This window comes from Dipodomys ordii, unplaced genomic scaffold, assembly GCF_000151885.1.
Source record: "Dipodomys ordii isolate 6190 unplaced genomic scaffold, Dord_2.0 Scaffold49, whole genome shotgun sequence".
NCBI lineage: Eukaryota > Metazoa > Chordata > Mammalia > Rodentia > Heteromyidae > Dipodomys > Dipodomys ordii.
The window spans coordinates 5,158,593-5,180,421 of NW_012267265.1; the positions used below are offsets into that span (position 1 = coordinate 5,158,593).

General features: G+C 46.0%; 1 protein-coding gene across 1 annotated transcript; it reads right to left on the reverse strand.

The window, feature by feature from the left end:
* Window positions 1–580: 580 nt before the first annotated feature.
* Naaa (N-acylethanolamine acid amidase) lies at window positions 581–16,303 on the reverse strand. Its single transcript, XM_013020246.1, has 11 exons — window positions 16,041–16,303; window positions 15,533–15,697; window positions 13,393–13,519; window positions 10,409–10,499; window positions 8,251–8,327; window positions 5,556–5,728; window positions 4,735–4,797; window positions 3,756–3,822; window positions 2,888–2,916; window positions 1,361–1,438; window positions 581–690 (listed from the first exon to the last, which is right to left on the reverse strand). Exons 1-10 carry the CDS (start codon window positions 16,256–16,258, stop codon window positions 1,363–1,365), a joined length of 1,086 nt encoding a protein of 361 aa, XP_012875700.1. The 5' UTR covers window positions 16,259–16,303; the 3' UTR covers window positions 581–690; window positions 1,361–1,362.
* Window positions 16,304–21,829: the final 5,526 nt, after the last annotated feature.

Genomic DNA, 21,829 nt, shown 5'->3' on the forward strand with positions numbered 1-21,829 from the left:
CCTCCTTCCCCCCAATTTTTTAAATTTAGCTCTTCCAGAAGTACTTTTACAGTGTTTATTTTGTAGTAGTAGGGATTAGAACCCAGAATCTTAGCCCTCAGCCCCTCCCTGCCCACCCCCCCCCCCAGCACTGCCAGCTCTTCATTGGCTAAGCATAAGTATGACAGCAGAATCCTGAGACCCTGGGAATAAGGCAGCAGATATCAGTTATCTCTGAACTGTGCAGACTCCATGAGAGTACAGGCAACAAAAACAGGAGAGCTGAAACCATATAATCCACTTCACCAACACTTGTTCCAGGGATCTGCCCTGCTTCACAGTGTCCAAACCTTCAATGGTAAACCGGCCTGTGTTTTTCAATCACGTAATTCTTTCAGTGTGTCTTATTTATTAAAGTACAGTTCTTAAGAAAGAAAGTACAGCTCTCCAGTGATTTCTTTTGTTTGTGTGTGCCAATAGCGGAGCTTGAACTCAGGGTCTGAGCCCTCAAAGTTGGACCACTACATTTAAGTCACATCTCCACTTCTGGCTTTTTTGCTGGTTAACTGGAGATAAGAGTCTCTGGGTCTGTCTGCCTGGGCTAGCTTGAAACCATGATCTTCAGATCTCAGATTCCTGAAAAGTTAGGATTACAGGTGTAAGTCACTGGTGGCTCGCTATCTTCAAGGATTTCATTCTTTAAATGTTCATCTGTAAGGAAAGAAAAAAAATAATTAATTTCATTGAGACTGAGAATTTTAGTATTTTTTTTTTTTGTGGATCCTGGAGTTTGAACTCAAGGCTTGGGTTGTATTCCTGAGGGTTTTTTTTTTTTTTGGTCAGTCGTGGTTTGAACTCTGGGCCTGGGTGCTGTCCCTCGGCTCTTCAGCTCAAGGGTAGCGCTCTACCACTTAATCCACAGGGTCATTTCTGGTTTTCTGCGGGTTTATTGGAGATAAAGAGTCTCATGAACTTTCCTTCCTGGGCTGGCTTTGAACCTTGATCCTCAGATCTCAGCCTCCTTAGTAGCTATGATTACAGGCATGAGCCACTAATGCCTTGTGATTTCTTTTTTTAACATTTCTGAGTGACCAAAACATCAACCCAGGTTTACAAGACAGGGAAGATGGGGTGCTGGCAGTAGGTGCCTCACAAGCGCTAGAGCAGGAAAGGCAAGGTAATGTGCCCTGCCTGCTCGTCATGCCGAACACTGTCAGACAAGTTCTCCATGAGAACTACCAACATGCGCACGCACACACACACACACACACACACACACACACACACACACACACACACACACACACACACCAAACATTTGCCAATAAAAAATTGGCAAATCTTTCTCAGCACAGAGGACTGCACTCTTCTGCAGACTTACTTTCAGCTCAGGTTTCTGATCCTGGTCATGTACTTTTCTGGGCTGGCGGCACTCATTACAGTAGTATAAACTGTGTAGCTGAAAATAAGGAGATGAGTTCTTACATTTGTGTCACTTCCCTTGGCATTCCAAAGATGGGGAAAATATCAAACCCTTCTCTAACACTAAGTATGTAGAATAAGAATAAAAATAGAGGCCCATTCATCTCCACGTTCTTAAAATATTAAATCAACAGACCAAGGTATTCTTTGCTTTTAGTTTGGTAACACATCAGAAGGCCAAGTTGGAACGGAAGCTTCTCAGATGCCTCCTGCCTATAATCCTAGCCTAGGAGGATAAAAATCTATGATCGTGGTTCAAAACCAGGCCAGGCACAACAGTGAGACTCTTATCTCCAATTAACAACCAAAAAGTCAGAAGTGGAACAGTGGCTCAAGCCATAGAGCACCAGTCCTGAGTGAAAAAGCTAAGGGACAGCACCCAGGCCCTGAGTGCAAGCCCGAATACTGTGCACAGAAAATACTGTGCCATTTATTCTACATTCTCAATAGGTAAGAGACCGAAACATAAGCTTACGTGTACATACACATTTTCACGTCCTTCTCTATCTTATGTCTTAGAAGACAGCTGGGTGCATGCTCAATGCATCTGGAGCTGCACTGTCAGAGACACGGTAAAGGCAGAGGCTCTGGGCCCACTCCTGAATCACAAAGCCGGCTAAAGACAAAATTATGAAGATGGAGCTCATCCAAGGCTAACACAGGCTCCATGAACAGGATCTCAGCTGCTTTGGTCATTCCTTCACTTTTATACATTTTGTCTACTGACAGCCACCATTCAAAACAGTGTGGTATAGATCGAGGGTGTAATTTTGCATCACAGCACAAGAGGGCAACATAGGACTAATAGTCTTGGAGCTGTTGCTCCAAGGCCTGGAAGTCTGGGAACTATGTTCATTCAGGTGATCTTTCAAAGCTGAGTTCTGATAGAGTTCATGAATTCATCCTGTGAGGATGTCCACAGCTACCAGACTGAGAGGGCCACCCGCCATGTTCCTCCTGGATTCCTCCATTCCTCTCATCTGGTTTTCTTCATGAATTTCTCACCTGACTGGTAACATATTTACTTATCTGCTTCCTGATCCCCAACATGACGGAAGAGTAATCCCAGGGTGCTACTTCATCACTGCTGTATTCACAAGGCTAGTGAATACTTGAGCCACAGCTCCACTCTGGCTTTCTAGGCAGTTTATTGGAGCTAAGAAACTCACAGATGCCACTGCCTGAATTAGATTTGAACTTCAGTCCTCACACCTCAGCCTCCTGAGTAGCTAAGGTTACAGGTATGAGCCACTGGTGTCTAGTGAAATTTAACATTCCTGAGTGACCAACACATCAAGCCAAGTTTACAACCCAAAGAAGATGAGGCCCACATCTACTCACAAGAACCCTCAGACTCCTGGGGAAGAGCAGGTGAATGCACTGCTCTGGGTGACAAATGAACAGCTGTCCTTCACATGTCACTTACTTGTTAAAAACTGGAACCACTGATAAAACCTGCATAGGGAAAAAAGTCACATGACAAGAAAATTAAAAAGTAGAAGAAATCCATGTTGGCTATCTATAAGAAAAAATTAACCACTTAATACATATCAGTGTGATAGTTGTAACTGTTGAAATCCTTGCTCTTCTTTTTTTTTCTTTCTTTTTTGTAGGTCATGAGGTTTGAACTCTGAGCTTGGGCATTGTCCCTGCGCTCTACAGCTCAAAGCTAGCCTTCTACTACCTGAGCTACAGCGCCACCTCTGGTTTTCTGGTGGTTATTTGGAGATAAGAGTCTCACGAACTTTCCTGCCCTGGCTGGCTTTGAACTGCAATCCTCAGATCGCAGCCTCCTGAGTAGCGAGGATTACAGGTGTGAGCCACCAGTGCCAGGCTTCTTTTTCTTTTCTATGGACACGAGCCAGGCACCAGTAACTCATACCTGTAATCTCATCTACTCAAGAGGCTGAGATCTGAGGACCAAGGTTTGAGTCAGCCCAGGTCAAAAACAAAAATCCATTAGGTGCTTACTTTCAATTAAGCAACAAATTGCTTAAACTGGAGACTTGGCTCAAATGGCAGAATGCTAGTCAGGAACAAAAATGTTAGGCAAGAGACCCTGAGTTCATACTCTGCTACAGAACAATATAACAAACACAGATACATAGTGCAACTATGTGTTCTTTTTAACATAAAGGAACATATGGGTAAAGTGGAACGCTTTAATCCACAACAAAAAAGGAATTAAAATGCTGCATGGCTTTTAGGTTAAAAAGATACTTTTAACTGGCTAGAACAAACAGAGAATTTTTCTTCTAGTATTAAAGACATCAAGCATCCTGAAGGACAGTTACCTGGAAAAGCGCCTCTAGACTGATGTTTGCCTGCCCCGTGGCATTTAGGGCTTTGATAGCAGGTGTTCTGTAAGGACAAAGGTTAAAGGTCACCAGCCACTTCAGGAAACACTGACATTCAAAGGGTATTTTAGTTCCAGTCTCATTATCTCCCTCTTCTCCAAAGAGAACAGGGTTCACACACAATGGATACTTCAGCTAAGACCCAGCAGGCAGGACTCATCCTGCAGCTGACCCTTGGCCTCACGTGCTCAAAGCAGCAGAACAGTTGCTGCAGGATCAAAAGGTTCTCACCAAAGAGGTGGGGCCAGGAATATAGCTACCTGCTCTTTGGGGACACACTGACTAGAAGAAATTTCAGTTAGAAGAAACAATAAAGCTGGGCACGAATGGCTCATGCCTGTCATCTTATCTACTCAGGAGGCTGAGATACGAGGTGTGAAGCTAAACCAGGAAGAAAAAGTGAGAGAGACTCCATCTCCAATTAATTAGCCCAAAGCAGGGCTGGAGGCATGGCTCAAGTGGTAGTGCACCAGCTGAGTAAAAAAGCTGAGCAAGGCCCTGAGTTCAAGCCTTGGTTCTGGCACATATAAAAGAGAGGAAGGATCATGAAAGTCATAGATTTGTTGTTTTCTTTTTAAAGTCTTATATAAGTGGCAATAAATCTAACTCTCTGCTTTCACTTACACGTGGGCGAAAGAGACACAAGAGGTTACACAGTGGGTCACTGATGGGCTGGTTTTGGGATCCAGAGCTCCTGACCCCAAGGACAGAGCCAACCTGGACCCAGCAAGCCAAGAGGCCCTCCACGCTCTCCTCAATGTACTGTATTTCTCATGCTGGTCAAGACACTGGTGAGGAAACCAGGTGCACTTTTCTGGAAGGGGCCAGCATTCCAGGTCTCTCCAGTCCTTATGGGAGAAGGGGACCATTTCCTGACCATGCAAACAGAGCACGCAGAAAGCAGACAGTCATTTACCTGCGGTCATCTTTCTTAGGTACTGGCTTCCAGTGGTCATAATTTGTCTCGACTCGGAACCACCTACAACAGAGCAAAGATTCTTGTCTTTTTTTTTTTCTGTCGATTGTGGGACTTGAACTCTGAGCTTGGGCACTGTCCCTGAACTCTTCAGCTCAAGACAAGTGCTCTACTGCTTGAGCCACAGCAACACTTCTAGTTTTCTAGTGGTTTATTGGAGATAAGAGTCTCATAGACTTTCCTGCCCGGGGCTGGCTTTGAACTGAGATCCTCAGATCTCAGCCTCCTGAGTAGCTAGGATTACAGGCGTGAGCCACCGGTGCCCGGCTAGCTTCTTGTCTTATCCAAGGCCATTTAGGACATTCCAATACAAGAAATACTTCTTTATTTTTTATTAGCATCAATTAGCTGCCCAGGGGGTTTCATTTGAACATGACCACCGTGTATATAATGCCTCTTGGTCAGACAAGAAATACTTAAAAACTAAAAAGCACTTCTAGTTTCATCAAATTAAAAAAAAAATTCACCTGGGAGTTGGTGGCTCAGACCTGTAATCCTAGCTACTCAGAAGGCTGAGGTCTGAGGATCACAGTTCAAAGCCAGCCTGGGCAGGAAAGTCCATGAGACTCTTATCTCCAATTAACCACCAGAAAGCCAGAAGTGGTGCTAAAAATGGCTCAAGTGGTAGAGCACTCGCCTTGAGCTGAAGAGCTGAGGGACAGTGCCCAGGCTCAGAGTTCAGGCCCCAGGACCCACCAAAAAAAAAAAAAAGTGTTTCATAGAAAAAGACAAGAGCCATACACTGTACACTCTATACTCACGCTCCATTCAAAGGATCCAGAGGCCAAATGTCTGCTGGGCCCCGTCTGTTCCTGGTGATGACAACGCCTTCCTTGGAGGACATTCCACCCACAATGAAATAGACGTCGGCAATGAGGGGGGTCTTGGACAGTTTGAACACAGCTGCTTCAAAATTCTCCGACTCACTCAGGGTCTGAGCAACAAGACAAATCATCCTTGAGAACGTTATCCATGGAACGGTCCACACTGATAGGTGGACAGCTGGTCCAAGGGCATTCTCCTGGTTTGTTAACCCAAAGCTCTCACCTCAAACGGCTCTGCTTTTTGCCTATTGTCATCAGGGTGCCTGAATGGGAAGAAACCTCTGCTTCACTGGGAAACCCATAGCAGCAGCAGTTTCTCCCGAAAGGCTAAAGGATCAAGTCCCCGTCCTGGCTCACCAAGCTGTGTGCTGTTGAAGCAGATCACCTTGGCAACATACAAGGCTCCCATGCTTCTCATCCATTTGTTCTTTCCATAGCTCTCCCGTCCCCCTCTTCTTTACTATTTAGGTGACACAGGGATTGAACCTGAGGCCTTGCACCTGCTGGGCCAGCACTCTCCCAGTCAGGCCATGCCCCAGTCCCTTTTGCTTTTGACCAGAAAGGGTCTACCTACCACCAATGCCTAGGCTAGCCATGGACCATGATCTTTCAATAGTTGGAGTTACAAGCATGGGCCCCTGTATGGGAGCTAACGGCATGTGCATCATGTAAAACCCTGAGTCTCTGTCCCTGGCTCATGGCCAAAATGGTACTTGACACTGGCCTAATAGGCCCACGGCACTTGGCCTCTTTCGTTTTTTCCACTGTAGAAAGCAGGTGGTTGGTCCCCCAGGACACAAGGACACACAGACACACACTCCCATGTCCTGTTTAGTTTGTGCTTACTACAGATTATCATACAATTGCTGTGGCTGCTGGGTTTTCCTGCCAGAATTGCTGGCAAAACCAGTTCTGTGTGACATACTGGTATAGCAACGGTGGAATCATCCCCTCGCTTACACTCACCATCCCTGCCCCTCCACAGGTGTTTCTTAAATGTCGCTATGGGCCGGGCACTGTTCAGGGCTGGGGCTGCAACACTGAATATGATTGACACTGCTCGTGTTCCCCTCACACTTTCAAGGAAGACAGAGAAGCCAACAGGCAGTGGGGACACAGGGCAGGCAGCGCCAGCCCTGGAGGAGAGGGCAAGAAGACCATCTTCTCATAAGAGAAGCGTGGCAAAGGGACAAAGAGAAGTTACAGCATCAGAGCGGCAGTTGCAGGGTGAGCAGTGGGTGGAGGGGGGCAGGGTTCTGGCTTGATGGGTTCAACTGCTAATGTCTTGGGAGGAAGGAGAGCATGCTACATGAGAGTGGAGCCCCACAGCTGCTCTGACACTCTGCGTGTGGGTAAAGACTTCCAAAGATGCATGGTGTGGACAGTTAAGGGGTCCACCAAGCACCCAGCTTTACAGGCACTGGTGCCTCACACCTGTAATCCTAGTTACTCAGGAGGCTAAGATCTGAAGATTGACATTCAAAGCCAGCCTAGGCAGGGAAGCCCATAAGGCTTCCACCCCACCCCCAATGACCCACCAAAAGAGCTGGAGGTGGAGCTGTGGCTCCAATGGTAGGGTGTTAGCTTTGGACAAATATGCAGGGACATTACTCAGGCCCCTGAGTTCAAGCTCTAGTACCAACACACACACACACACACACACACACACACACACATATACCCCATCATCATCTCTTATATCAAGCAGTTACTGTATAAAATTCAAGGTTATCAGAAGAACTTGTTCATGTCAGCCAATGCATGAAAAGGGGGCTCATGTCATCCAGTGTCTACAACCACAGAAGGTCCACTTCAGTAAGGCTCTGAGCCAGCTGGTAGTTTATGCCTATAATCCTAGCTACTCAGGAGGCTGAAATCTAAGTGTCTTAGTTTGAAGTCAACCTATGCAAAAAAAACCCCCACTAGATTCAATCTCTAATGAACTAGTAAAAAGCAGGGTTGGAGGCATGGCTCAAGTTGGAAGTGTGCAAGCTGAGCAAGCACGCCAACCAAGGACATGAGGCACTGAATTCAAACTCTAAAACTAACAAGGAGAATGAATGGATAAATAAATAACAAGTCCAAGTGGGTTTTGTGTGGACCACCCCTTTCCGCTTACAACTGGTCACCCCCACACTCAAGTTGACAGTCACCCCCTTTCCCTACACTCTCATTCTTCCTTTAATACACTGAGTTACTTCTGCCCAAATCAAAGCCAAGTGTGGCTTACACTAGACTCTTGGCTACTGTAATGTAATGGTACTGATGAAAATCTGACGGTTGTCTTTAGTATTTACATGCTTGCAGCTTATTATTTTCAGAACCTTCTTCCATTAAGAAGCAATGCTATGGGCTGGGAAGGTGGCTCAGTGGTAGAATGCTTGCCTAGCGTGCATGAAGCCCTGGGTTTGATTCCTCAGTGACACAAACAGAAAAGGCCAGAAATGGCTCCGTGGTAAAGTGCTATAAGCAAAAGAACTTCAGGGACAGTGCCCAGACCCTGAGCTCAAGTCCCAGCACTGGAAAAAAATAAAAAGGAGGAAGCACCAATACTGTAAACTGACAGCGCCTTGCACCATGTCTGCTGTGGCTTAGAGTTCAGTGAGGAGGGGCCAACAGGGGATCTACTCACGCTGCGGAGAAGCCAGCTGATCGGAGAGTGGCCCTGAAAAAAGGCTGCGATCACATTCTCCCACCACCAGCCTTTATCTGTTGAATTAAGGAAGGAGCCATAAACTTGTTGTCCAAGCACCATTAACATTGTGTGTGTGTGTGTGTGTGTGCACACACCAGTATTGGGACTTGAACCCAGGGCTTCGTGCTCTTACTTGGTCTTTTTGCTCAAGACTGGTGCTCTACCATTTGAGCCACTCCTCCACCCTCGGATTTTTGCTAGTTAGAGATAAGAGTCTCACAGGACTTTTCTGCCTGGGCTGGCTTTGAACCTTAATCCTCAGCTCTCAGTGTCCTCAGTTGCTAAGGTTATGGGTATGAGCCTCTAGCACCTGACTACCATGAACATTAAAAAAAAAAAAATTCTCAGCTGGGAAGTTGGCTCAGTGGCAGAGTGCTTGCCTCGCATGCATGAGGCCCTGGGTTCGATTCCTCAGTACCACATAAACCGAAGAAGTCAGAAGTGGCCGCTGTGGTCCAAATGGTAGAGTGCTAGCCTTGAGCAAAAGAAGCTCAGGGAGGGCTAGGAAGGTGGCTCCGTGGTAGAGTGCTTGCCTTGCATGCATGAGGCCCTGGGTTCAATTCCTCAACACCACATAAACAGAAAAAAAAAAAAAGCCAGAAGTGGTGCTGTGGCTCAAGGGATAAAACGCTAGCCTTGAGCTGAAGAGCTGAGGAACAGCGCCCAGGCCCAGATTCAGGCCCCCTGACGGGACCCCTCCTCCCCCCCCCAAAAAAAAGAAGCTCAGGGATAGTACTTAGGCCTAGAGTTCAAGCCCCAGGACTGGAAAGAAAAAATTCTTCTTAGGAGAGGAATACAAAGACTCAATGCTTATGTGTAGCTAACCATATAAAATAATTATTTCTCAAGATGAACTCCAGGAAATGGAAATAAAAAAATTCTTTCCCATATTAGAAGCCGATGGAGAGGAAAGGCTGGTTGATGAAGAGTGATTTTTACCAGGATCAGTCTTCAAAGATTAAGCCTGAATTTCATGCCAATCAGAAAAAAACAACATGTATGTATGGGCGAACACATGTATACAATAGATGTTTTTCTAGCATGCAAAAATATGCAGGCTGAACCCTTAGGAGTAGAGCTTGTGCCTAGCAAGCTCAAGGCCCTATGTTCAGTCTCCAGTACTGTAGCAAAAGTCCCCACCATGCTGGGCACCGTGGCTCACACTTGTAATCCTAGCTACTCCAGGAGGCTAAGATCTGGGGATCAAAGTTCAAAGCTAGCCCAAGCAGGTAAGTTCATTAGACTGTTATCTCCAATTAACTACTAAAAAGCCAGAAGTGGAACTGTGGCTCAAGTGGTAGAGTGCTAGCCTGGACAAAAAGAGCTCAGGCACAGCGCCTAGACCTTGAGTTCAAGCCTCAGGACCAGCACGCACACAGGTACACGTATGTACACATACACGTATACATATACACACATACACAAAAGCCCTCATCATAGCCCCAGTCCCCTCTACACTTGTACTATCGCTACCCTCTTACTCCATGCTGTAACCAAGTTGACCTTGTTCTGTTTCTGGAATCTACCTATCATATTCTGACAGGAATGTGCTTTGCTAGCCCAGCGCCTGTGGCTCACGCCTGTAATCCTAGCTACTCAGGAGGCTGAGATCTGAGGATCACGGTTCAAAGCCAGCCTGGGCAGGAGAGTTCGTGAGACTCTTGTCTCCACTCAGAAAACCAGAAGTGGTGCTGTGGCTCAAGTGGTAGAGCACCAGCCTTGACCTGAAGAGCTCAGGAACAGCCCCCAAGCCCAGAGTTCAAGCCCCACGACTGACAGTTAAAAAAAAGACAAAAAAGGAATGGCCTTTCCCAACCTCTGCAGACCTGGCTCAGGGATCCCATGGGTTGGTCCTTCTCTGACCTGTAGGAGTTCACCCCCAGCCTTGCCCTACCTCTGGCGCCCTCCCTCTCGTCTTCCTGTGAGACTCCTCTGCAACTCTTCTCACCACCTCATATGGTCTGGCTGGAATCACTACTGTGGGGCTCCCCTCACTGGACGCAAGCCCCTGTCACATGCTAGGTGAGTGAACGAAGTCTGTGGCCAGAACTAAACAGGGAGATAGGAAAGATGCGGAGGAGTTTGTTGTGATTACCTCGTTCGTCGCCAGAAACTGTAAACTTGTATGGACTCTGCCCAGTCCACAGACCCACGTAGCCAACGAAAGTGGTCCCAGTGAACGCGATCTGAAATCAAGAGAAGGTACTACTATGCTGTTCTGCCAAAATATACATCAAAATCACCATTTCCTGGAATACTTTTCAATATTTTTTCCCAATATATATTTTTCAATGTAATAGAATGTATCTCTGAAAGAGTATTCTAGAATAGGGCTCTAAGCCTTGGGGATGCATGGATCCAATTCAGTGGAGTGAAATAGAGTGGGGAAAAAGGGGTATCTTTATTTTCACTAATCTCTTCCTGAAATGTAACCACTTCTCTCTCTCTCTCTCTTTCCTTCTTTCCTTCCTTCCCCCCCCGCCCTCAATCATGGGGCCTGAATTCTGGGCCTGGGTGCTGTCCTTCAGCTCTTCAGCTCAAGGCTAGGGCTCTACCACTTGAGCCACAGCACCACTTCCAGCTTTTTCTGCTTACGTGGTGCTGAGGAATCGAACCCAGGGCCTCATGCATACAAGGCAAACAGTCTACCATGGAGCCACCTTCCCAGCCCTGTAACTGCTTCTTTACTGAATGCACACAGTAACAGTGGCACTGGAGGTATATAGACAGTAAAAGTTACAGGAATTTTCATTCACAACAATGGTACCTGAGCCCAGAGTTCAAGCCCCATGATTGAAGAGGGGGGTGAGGGGGAGGTAGAGCATTGAAATGACGTGTATTTCAACTTCTTTGATTTCCCTTGTAATCCTTGTATTTTATCTATTTATAAAACATTATCCTAAAAAACAAACGCCTCATTATGGAAGTTGAAAATAGGGTTTGATTTTAAAACATTTTGCTTTGCTTATAAGATAAACATCACAGGTTTCATAACCTCTGGGAAGTTAGGGAGAACAAGTAGGACTTGTTTATTGTCACCAATAATAATTACATCCAACTTTAAAATATTTAGTAAGTCATTTTGCATATCCCAGTGGGAACACCTCCACTTGTTTTTATTTATTTTTCTTTTGTGGTGGTACTGAGGCTTGAACTCAGGGCCATGCATTCTTTTTTTTTTTTTTTTCCGGTCATGAGGCCTGAACTCTGACCTGGGCACTGTCCCTCAGCTCTTCAGCTCAAGGCTAGTGCTACCACTTGAGCCACACCGCCACTTCCAGCTTTTTCTGCTTATGTGGTGCTGAGGAATCGAATCCAGGGCCTCAGGCATGCAATGCAAGCACTCTACCACTGAGCCACCTTCCCAGCCCCAGGGCCCTGCATTCTTGCTGGACTTTTTTTTTTTTCTGTTCAACGCTGGTGCTCTATCACTTGAGCCACAGATCCACTTCCGGCTTTTGGGGGGTTAACAGGAGACAAAAGCTCATGGACTTTCCTGCTTGGGCTGTCTTTAAAAGATAATCTTCTGATCTCAGCTTTCTGAGTAGCCAGGATTACAGGCATGAGCCATTGGTACCTGGCAACAATTTTTTAATACGTTTTTTATTGTAAAAATACTGTAGAGGGGTTACAGTTACATGAGCAAGGTAATGAGTACATTTCTAATTAAGCATTGTTACCTCCTCCTGGAAACAATTATTTTTGAAGCAAGTCTTATTAAAAGTAAAAGCATTCCATTGAAGCCAGGTGCTGGTGGCTCACACCTATAATCCTAGCTACTCAGGAAGCTGAGATCTGAGGACTGAGGTTCAAAGCCAGCCTGGGCAGGAAAGTCCGTGAGACTCCTATCTCCAATTAACCACCAGAAAACCAGAAGTGGCACTGAGGCTCAAGTAGTAGAGTGCTAGCCTTGAGCTGAAGAACTCGAGGACAGCGCCCAGGTCCAGAGTTCAAGACCCATGACTGACCAAAAAGAAAAAGTATGCCAGTGAGAAAAGAGAAACTTCTACTTTAAATGTGTCTGTATTGTTTGCACCTTTAGTGAAAAAGGTTTTTCTTTACAAAAGTTGATGACCATGTATTTAATAGTTATTTTCTAGTATCTATTAATGCAATTATCCTTGTTCTTAAAGCTAAAATCTAGCTTTTAGATGGTATTTGCACTATGGCAGTCATAGGCCTTGCACTGTCTCTCTAGAGGTTTCCACAGCCATCTGACAACAAGCAAATAATAGGCTAGTTTTTTGGTTTTATTTTTCTCTTCTTTTGGTAGTAGTGGAATTGGAACTTAGAGCCCTGTTCTCGGCTAGTAAGCCTTCTACCAATTAAACCACACTTGCAATCTTTTTTCCTTTATTCTTAAGATAGATTATTTTGCTTTTTACCCAACCCAACTTCAGATCATGAGCCTCCTCCCTACACCTCCTGCATAACAGATCGCAGATCTCATAACCAGCGTATTGATTGAGATGAGGTCTTTGCTGGCCTCAAACTGCAATCCTCCTAATCTCTGATTCCTGATTGCCTGGGATTACAGGCAGGCACCACTATGCCCAAGACTTTAATTGTACTTTTTAAGATATCCTGCTGAAAACAAAATGACACAAGAATGATATGAGTAAACCATCTTCATACAGTGAAGGCTCAATTTTTAATTTCCTACTATCACACACCTACCCCAGGCTCCATATAGATGACTTCATTTAACCTAAGTAGCCTTTTCAATAAAGTAGTTACTAACTTCTCTGAGGTGCACTGCACAAAACAGGTCTGAATGATTCTGCAGGTTCACAGAAGTAACAGCAGGATTTAAACACAGGACATCAGACCTGGAAGCTGTGACCTGGAAGCTCTTGCAATACTGGGCCCTTTCTGACTTCAGAAGCAGCCTGAACACAGGGAAGCAGAGGAGGGAGCGACTGGGCATAGCAGATGGAAGACTGATTTTATGCCCCCCCCGCATTTTTTTTGGGAAAATCTTACAACAATGATACACATAAGTTAGCAGCCCATCCAAATGACTGTACACTTTGCTCAGAAAGTCTTGGATTTCTATATCTTATGTCATACAGACTGTACCTGGCCATTTTTTAAAAACTGCACATCTACTGTCAAGTTGCGCAGAATATTTCCAAAAAGATAGTCAAGATTCCGCCCGTGGTAAATGTGGCCTGTGGAGTCCTGAGCCACGATACTGGTGCAGAATCTGAGAAAGGGAAAAAGCCCAATACAGATGAATGAGACACATACAAGACAGGAAATAAATGTCTCATTTTTCAAACACACGTTCAAAGCGACAGTTTTTCCTTATAATTGATATACATTATAATTCTACTTTAAAGAACTTCTGGTAGCAATACTAAGGTTTGAATTTAGGACCTTCTAAGCACTCCATCAGTTTTTGAACCATGCCCTTTTTGTTTCTGTTGACTTTGTGGAGTTGCTTTTGTGTTTTCTTGCCTGGACCAGGCTGGATAGTGATCTTCTCACTTCTGCCTCTTGAGTAGCTGGGATTACAGCTTTGTATCACCACACCCAGTCCCCCAAGTCTATATAATGATTATTACTTTTTTTTTGTCGGTCATGGCTTGAACTCTGGGCCTGGGCGCTGTCCCTCAGCTCTTCAGCTCAAGGCTAGCACTCTACCACTTGAGCTATAGCGCCACTAAGTATTACTTTTATAATAAGAAAAAAAATCCCCACAATGTTACTTCATTTTTGGTTTGTCTAAAAAAGGAAGCTAGGGCAAGTTTTAATTCCTTCTAAAGTTTCGGATCCTCAAAAGGTTCATGTCAGGGAGGAGGCTGACAAAATATAGAAGTAACATGCAAAGCTTGCATAATCTCTCTCAAAGGTGCTTTTCGAAAACAGGCAATCACCCCAGTGTTTGACATGACAGTGTTTCGAAGCACAAGGGACAGGTAAGACCAGTATACCTAGGGAGTGGCACTGCAGGACCCTGGAGATGAGTCTGCTTTTGGTAGCAGCCTTGGGACTTGCCAGCTACAAAGGGATCAAGTTGCTCCTTCTGAGGCTTGGTTTCCGTATCACAAAACAATAAATAGCCCCTACCCCATAGGGCTATGTGTATGAAGGGCCTGGGACCAGCTAGCCCCAACAAAACATGGCTAGAATAACTCAGCCTCAAACATTCACATTTGTATGCCTTGCTTCTGGAAATGAGAAAGCATTTCTTTCTTTTCTTTTCTTTTTAAATTGTGGGCTTGAACTCTGGGTCTGGGCACTGTCCCTGAGCTCTTCAGCTCAAAGTGAGTGCTCTACTGTTTGAGCCACAGCACCATTTCTGGCTTTCTCTGTTTATGTGGTACTGAGAACTCAAACCCAGGGCTTCATGCATGCTAGGCAAGCACTCTACCGCTAGACCACATTCCCAGCCCAAGTAAAATGCATCTTAATCAAAAATCATCTTAATCACCCCATCATTCTCCCCCATCTTTCCCAATTGACATTTCTTTCTTTTTTTTTTTCTGTTTTGTTGTTGGTCATGGGGCTTGAACTCTGGATCTGGGCACTGTCTCTCAGCTTTTCAGCTCAAGGCTGGCGCTCTATTTATTACTTGAGCCACAGTGCCACTTTCAGTGTTCTAGTTGTTTATTGGAGATAAGAGTCTCATGGACATTCCTGTCTGGGCTGGCTTTAAACTGTGATCCTCAGATCTCAGCTTCCTGATTACAAGTGTGAGCCACCGGTGCCAGGCCTGTGTCAGACTTCTGTGTCTTTTTTTTTCTTTTTTGGGGGGTCCAGTTGTGGGGCCTGAACTCTGGGCCTGGGCGCTGTCCCTCAGCTCTTCAGCTCAAGGCTAGCACTCTACCACTTGAGCCACAGCGCCACTTCCGGCTTTTTTGTTTTTGCTTATGTGGTGCTGAGGAATCGAACCCAGGGCCTCAGGCATGCAAGGCAAGCGCTCTACCACTGAGCCACCTTCCCAGCCCTGGATGAGCTTTGAAAGAGACCAGCAAGGATGGGTAGGGTTTAGGAAAAGCTCCATCCATGTTTAAGCAGAGAACTGCTCCCCGCCCCCCCCCCTTCCTCCCCTCCGAGAGGCTCTCAATCCCTGGCAGGTCACCAGGCTGTGACAAAGACTGTCATGTCTCCGGGACTCCGGGATTCGGTGGCCCCGGGGCGCGTGTTTTCCACCTCCCGCGGCCGCCTCCTCCCACGTCACGTCCGGGACAGGCGCGGCCGGCCGGCCACTCACGCGGACGACTCGTAGGTCAGGTTGATCAGGAGGCCGTCGGCCAGGCTGAGGTTCAGGAAGTTGCACATGCCGCGGATCTCGTCGCCGTAGGGCTGCGGCAGGAAGCGCTCCAGCTCCCCGATCCTTTTCCCGATCAACCGCAGGACCCAGTCCGGAACCCTATCGCTAGAAACAAGCGAGCACACGGCACGGCGCTGTGACATCTGTTCAGTGACAGATGGGCGCACACGTGTCCCCGCAGCCCCGGCGCGGGGGCGCTCAATCCACAGCACCCAAGAGGGAAAAAGGAACATCAGGGTACGGGGGTGCCCCCCCAAAAGCAAGGCGTGGGCAGCCCCGGTGACGGCCCCCGGAATGGTTCAGATCGGGCGTGCCACGGCCGACACCAAACTTGCAAGCCGAGCCAACCTGGTGGGGTCGCCGGCGCTCCCGGAGGAATCGGGAGTCCGCGCTTTCCCGGGCCCCGGCCTGGCCCGGCCCCGCACCCGCGCCCCCGGCCGCCGCTCACCCGATGACTTGTACCACCGCGGTGCGCAAGAAGTCCGGATCGTAGTTCCGCAGCACCGGCAGCCAGCGCACCCCGGGGGCCTCGTCCAGGCTCACGTTGAAAAGCGGCGGCGCCAGGGACGCGGCGGAGGCCGCCAGCCCGGGTTGGGCCAGCAGCAGTGGCAGCAGCAGCGGCAGCATCGCGCGCGCTGGGCGCGACCGCAGCCCTGCGTCCTGCATGGCTCCCACCCGCGCCGCACTTCCACCCCCAAAGCTGCAAGCGCGGCCGGCGCCCGGGGACGCCCTGGAGGAGGGAGGAGCCGGAGCGGCTCCGGGGGCGGGGCCTGCGCTCGGCTCACCCAGCCCCCCCCCCCCCCCGCCCCAGCACAGACGCCGCGCCCGTCCCCGCCGCCGGGGCGCTGGTCACCGACGTGCGGCATGGGTGGTGGTAGTGGGGATCAGGATTTGGTAATAAAATGTCCCATTTTTTCCTGCCTCATTAGCTTTTCTTCCGATCTTCAGAGGTTTATCTGGATTTCTGCAAGGGACGGGAAAGCCTTTCCTATGCTAACTTTTTGGTTTACAAAATCCTAAAAAGCTGGGCCGCTGGCCTTGGAGCAAGGCAGAGAGAGCGGCTCGCCTGGGAACTGTGAGCTGTGAGTGAGCTGTAACTTCGATCGAAACAGCTGTAAATTAGAACCTGTCTTGGCTGTTTTTGATGGTTAAATAGAGAGTACTGGCAAAATTACAAAGCACGTGTTACTTTTTAGCTTCTCTCTCTCTCTCTCTCTGAGTCTGTGTACATGGGTGTGCATGCAGGACCTAGGGTTTGAACTCAAGGCCTGGGTGCTTTTCCTGAGCGTTTTGGCTCAAGGATAGTGCTCTACTACTACCTGAGCCACAACTCCACTTCCCTTATTGGTGGTTAATTGGGGATTTCCCTGCCCAGGCTGGCTTTGAACCATGATCCTCAGATCTCAGCCTCCTGAGTAGCTAGGATTACAGGTGACAGCCACCAGCCTCTGGTGATTCTTCTACTTTATGTAAATGCACATGTCTCAGGTCCTGTAAGCATCTGGAATTTAAATATATGAAGGGCAACTGCTGAGTGAAGACCAGCAGTAACGTTCACTGTGATTCCTTGCCAGACATCAATAAAGATCAGTGCCAGTGCCAGTGGTCAAGCATGATCAGCAAGAGCTGTTTTTCCAGAGCTTTCCCCAACCCTAGACATGACCTACCCAGAGCGAAGTCCACTGCACACTCTCAAAGGCTAATGGTTCCCACTGGCTGAGACTTCAGCCTTCCAACTTTCCAGGCTTAACTTGCTCATCTGTGAGGCTAGAGTAACAGCAGTTACCCCCTGAAGCAAAGTGCATTGACAGATGGGTCAATGGAACAAATAGATTACCTGAGTTCTAAAGGTGTGCTTAGATTATAAAAAAATCCAGTCAATTTAGGACAATTATGAATGAGCTGAGTGCTGGTGGCTCACACATGTAATCCTAGCTATTCAGACCTAGAGGAAGTTTAATGTCAGCCGAGCAGAAAAGTCTTCGCACTTCTATCTCCAAGATAACCAGCAAAAAGCTGGGCTGGAAGCCTGGCTGGACTGGTAGAGTGCAGCCCGTGAGCAAGCAAACAAGGAGTATGAAGCCCCCTGAGTATAAGGGGTAAAAACAAGATAAAATGGATATATATAATTCAGTGATAAAAGCGCTTGGCTAGTGTGCACAAGGTTCTCAGTTTGATTCTAAGCACTGCAAAGAAAAAAGGAATAAAACCTTTCAAAATAGGCTGGGTGTGGTGGTTCCAATCTATAGGTCTAACTACTCAGGAAACTGAAGAGGATCATTTGAACCTAAGAGTTTGAGAACAGCCTGGACAAAAGAGACTCCCATCTCCAAAATACCAATACAAGTCTGTTATAGTGGTGTATGTCTGTAATCTCGGTACTCTATAATCCCAGCACACAAGAGGCTGAGACGAGTATTGGGAGTATGAAAAGTTTAAACCAAGGCTGGGATATAGTGAAATCCAGTAGAACAAAACAGGATCTTCATAATACACATAAGGTCACACAAATGAGGAAATAAATCAAGTGTGGTAAAATGTTATTCACAATTAAGGTTAAGACATCATTTTAATACCATATCTTCCTCTCCCATTGAGAGATGTTATGTGTTATACATAAGTGTTAGCAAAAACTAAGAGAGATCTGCAATCACGAAACTATGGGCTCCCCTTTCTGGTTTCAAGAGATGCTACATACTGATTTCAGAGCTTATCTCCGGTTCAGAAATGGCAGTTTAAAAAAGCTCTGGGGCTGGGAAGGTGGCTCAGTGGTACAGCACTTGCCTTGCATGCATGAGGCCCTGGGTTCGATTCCTCAGCACCACATAAGCAAAAAGAAAAAAGCCGGAAGTGGCGCTGTGGCTCAAGTGGTAGAGCGCTAGCCTTGAGCTGAAGAGCTGAGGGACAGCGCCCAGGCCCAGAGTTCAGGCCCAAAAAAAAAAATAAATAAATAAAATAAAAATAAAAAAGCTCTGTAGACAATACCAAAAAAAAAATGTATCAAGCCAGGTGTTGGTGGCTCATGCCTGTAATCCTAGCTATCCAGGAAGCTGAGATCTGAGGATCATGGTTCAAAGCCAGCCTGGGCAGGAAAATGCATGAGAGTAACCACCAGAAAACCAGAAGTGGCACTGTGGTCCAATTGGTAGTGCTTGCCTTGAGCTAACAAGCTCAGGGATGGTGCCCTGGCCCAGAGTTCAAGCCCCAGGACTGACCAAAAAAAAAAAAAGTATTTGTATTTGTAAACATGTACTTTCAAAGTTCAGCAGTGATAGTTTTAAAATATATTCATATATTTTCAGTACATTTCTCTTCAAAAGGTGGAGCCCAATTCCCCTCCTGACTATGGGCTAGATTTGCTTCTAATGGACAGAACGTAGCCCAAGTGATTGACAGTTCCTGACTCTCAAGGCTAGCTTACAAAAGACCCTGCAGTCTCCTTCTTTCCCCTAGATTTCCAACTCTAGGGGAAGCTGTCATATGTCAAAACACTTAAGTAGCTTTATGAAAACATTTGCATCCTTGGTGCAGGTGGCTCACACCTGTAATCCTTGCTACCCAGGAGGCTGAGATCAAAGGATCACAGTTCAAAGACAGTCCAGGGCCTGGAGCTGGTGGCTTACACCTGTACTCCTAGCTACTCAGGAGGCTGAGATCTGAGGATTGCGGTTCAAAGCCAGCCCGGGCAGGAGAGACCGTGAGACTCCTATCTCCAATAAACCACCAGAAAACCAGAAGTGGTGCTGTAGCTCAAGCGGTAGAGCGCTCGCCTTGAGCTGAAGAGCTGAGGGACAGCACCCAGGCCCAGAGTTCAAGCCCCACGACCGACAAAAAAAAAAAAGACAGCTCAGGAATGAGACTCTTTATCTCCAACTATCCACCAGAAAACCAGAAGTGGAGCTGTGGCTCAAAATGGTAGAGGACTATAGCCTTGAGCAGAAAAGCTCAGGGACAGCATCCAGGCCCTGAATTCAAGTCCCATGATGTGCGATGCTGAGGTAATCAAAGCCTCTTACCAAGAGCCAGCACGGAACCAAGGCTTCCTGTGAAGCATGTGAGCCACCAGAAGTGGGTCCTCTTGTCCCAGCCATGCACTCACCAACGTCTCACAATGTTCATTGCTTCAAATCACCAAGTTATAGGGCACTAGATCCAAACATGTATCCCTGCTGGAGGTGTGTATGTGTGGATGCTGGGAGGGTTTTGAGCAGTGTTAGATCGTGTTTTCTGCTAATAGATATGTGGCAGTTTGAGGGACAGTGCCAAGTGTAAGCAGCAAGATGGGAGGAAACAAGAGGTCTTTTTGTCATGTGGTAGCCTCGCTGTTATGACTAATGGAGGATGAGTAATGAAAAAAGATAAAGTACCTAGGAAACTATCGTCTATCCAGATTTCAGGAAGTCTTTTCCCTGCTTAAGGCAAGATGGTAAAGTCGAGCTCTAGTGTAAAAGCTAAGGAAAACTGCTTTAAATCTGAGTTCAAGCCCTGATACTGGCACCAAAAACAAAAGCTAATGAACAAAAACAAGGGGAAACAGCACAGGGTGCATATTCAAGGGTGGGGCCAGAGCTCAGCACAGAATACCTGCATGCTCTCGGGTAGGTCCCTAGGTTTCCTCCTCAGTACAACCAACAGGGGCACACAGACATACAGAGTTCATGCCCCTTCTAAGAATAGAGAAATTTCATATGAATCACTCCCAGTTTATTCCTTGCCTCAAAAAAGTTCTTTTGTTACACAAATGATGTACTAAAAAACATGTACACACTAAGATTCAGAAAGAAAACACTACACATAACCCCAATATTTCCCACTGTCAACACTTTTAATGGTTGTACAATATTCTATCATGTAGACAGTAATATTTCAGTCATTTACATGTTTAGACTGACAAAACATGAAAGCAGAATCTGCAGAAGGGCATGACATATAAAAATGACCTACAGAAACAGAAGGTATGTGATTCAAATAACACAGAATCAGCTGTGTTCTCTGCTTTGCTTGGTATTTTTAAGTATACCTAAGACCACAGCAGGGGAGGGATGGTTATTTCCAGATCCTTCAATTTGGAAGAGAAAAAGTCCAGGTCTTTTCCTTATCTTTTACTCAGAATCTAGATTTTTCTTAAATCTCAGCAAGTACATTAAAAAAATATGCAAGCAAAACCCTCTGTATAACACAATAACAACAATAAAATTATATTATAGACATGTAAGCAACAAATGAAAGGATGGCACTTAGGAAAACTATGTTATCTATTACCAGCCTTTTCAGTGTCCTCTGAAATAGCTTTAAAAGCAATATAATTAAACATCCTAGTTAAAACAATTGCAAGGTAATGTCCTCTATACATCCTAGTTTCAAATTAGAATACGAAAACCAAAATCTCTATCAACTATAACATTTCTATATCACCTATAGAATCATGTCAACCTTTTAAATATAACTTTTCAATGACTCAGAAATATATGCTTCTGCCCACTGTAAGCATGCTTGTTAACAGATGCCTTCTCTCCCCTCCTTCAGCTAAAGAGCACAATCCTTCCTTATGATGCTCTTGGCCTATGCTGTGCCTTTTGGCTAAAAATTATGAATATGATGCGATGGACTTCTTAAACCACACCCCAAATACTAGGCTTTGAATTTAGAGCCTTGTACTTGTCACCCTAGCTTACTTGGTAGGTTAGCATTCTACCACTTAAGCCACATCTCCAGCTGGATTTTGGCTGGTTAGTTTGGAGGTGCGTCTCAAGGATTTTTTTTGCCTGGGATGATCTTGAAACTCAATCCTCTTCATCTCAGCTTCCAGAGTAGCTGGGGTTGCAAGCATGAGTCACAAGGACACTTGGATCTCTAATGAAATGGATGAATCAAGACAACAAGATCATCTATCATTTCATATGGTTACTTTTTTGTAACTGTGCCTTTTGGATAGCCCTAAAAGTTGTATTATAAAGTTATTTTATAAATCTATTCCCTTTATGAGACCCAAAGTTTCTATTATGGCACAAACATTGTTTATACAGCCCACTAGCATCTAGTGGAGTGCTTCGTACGAGGTGAGCATTCAATATTCATTTCATAGTTCAAACTAGTCCAGAAACAATCTGACAAGTAAACACTAGTAGTAATTTTAATTGTTCCAAGTAAATTAAGCACAAGGTAAAATTTTAACACCACAATGGCTGTGATAAGATATTTACTGAAAGTTTATGTGTGGCAGATAATATGCTTATA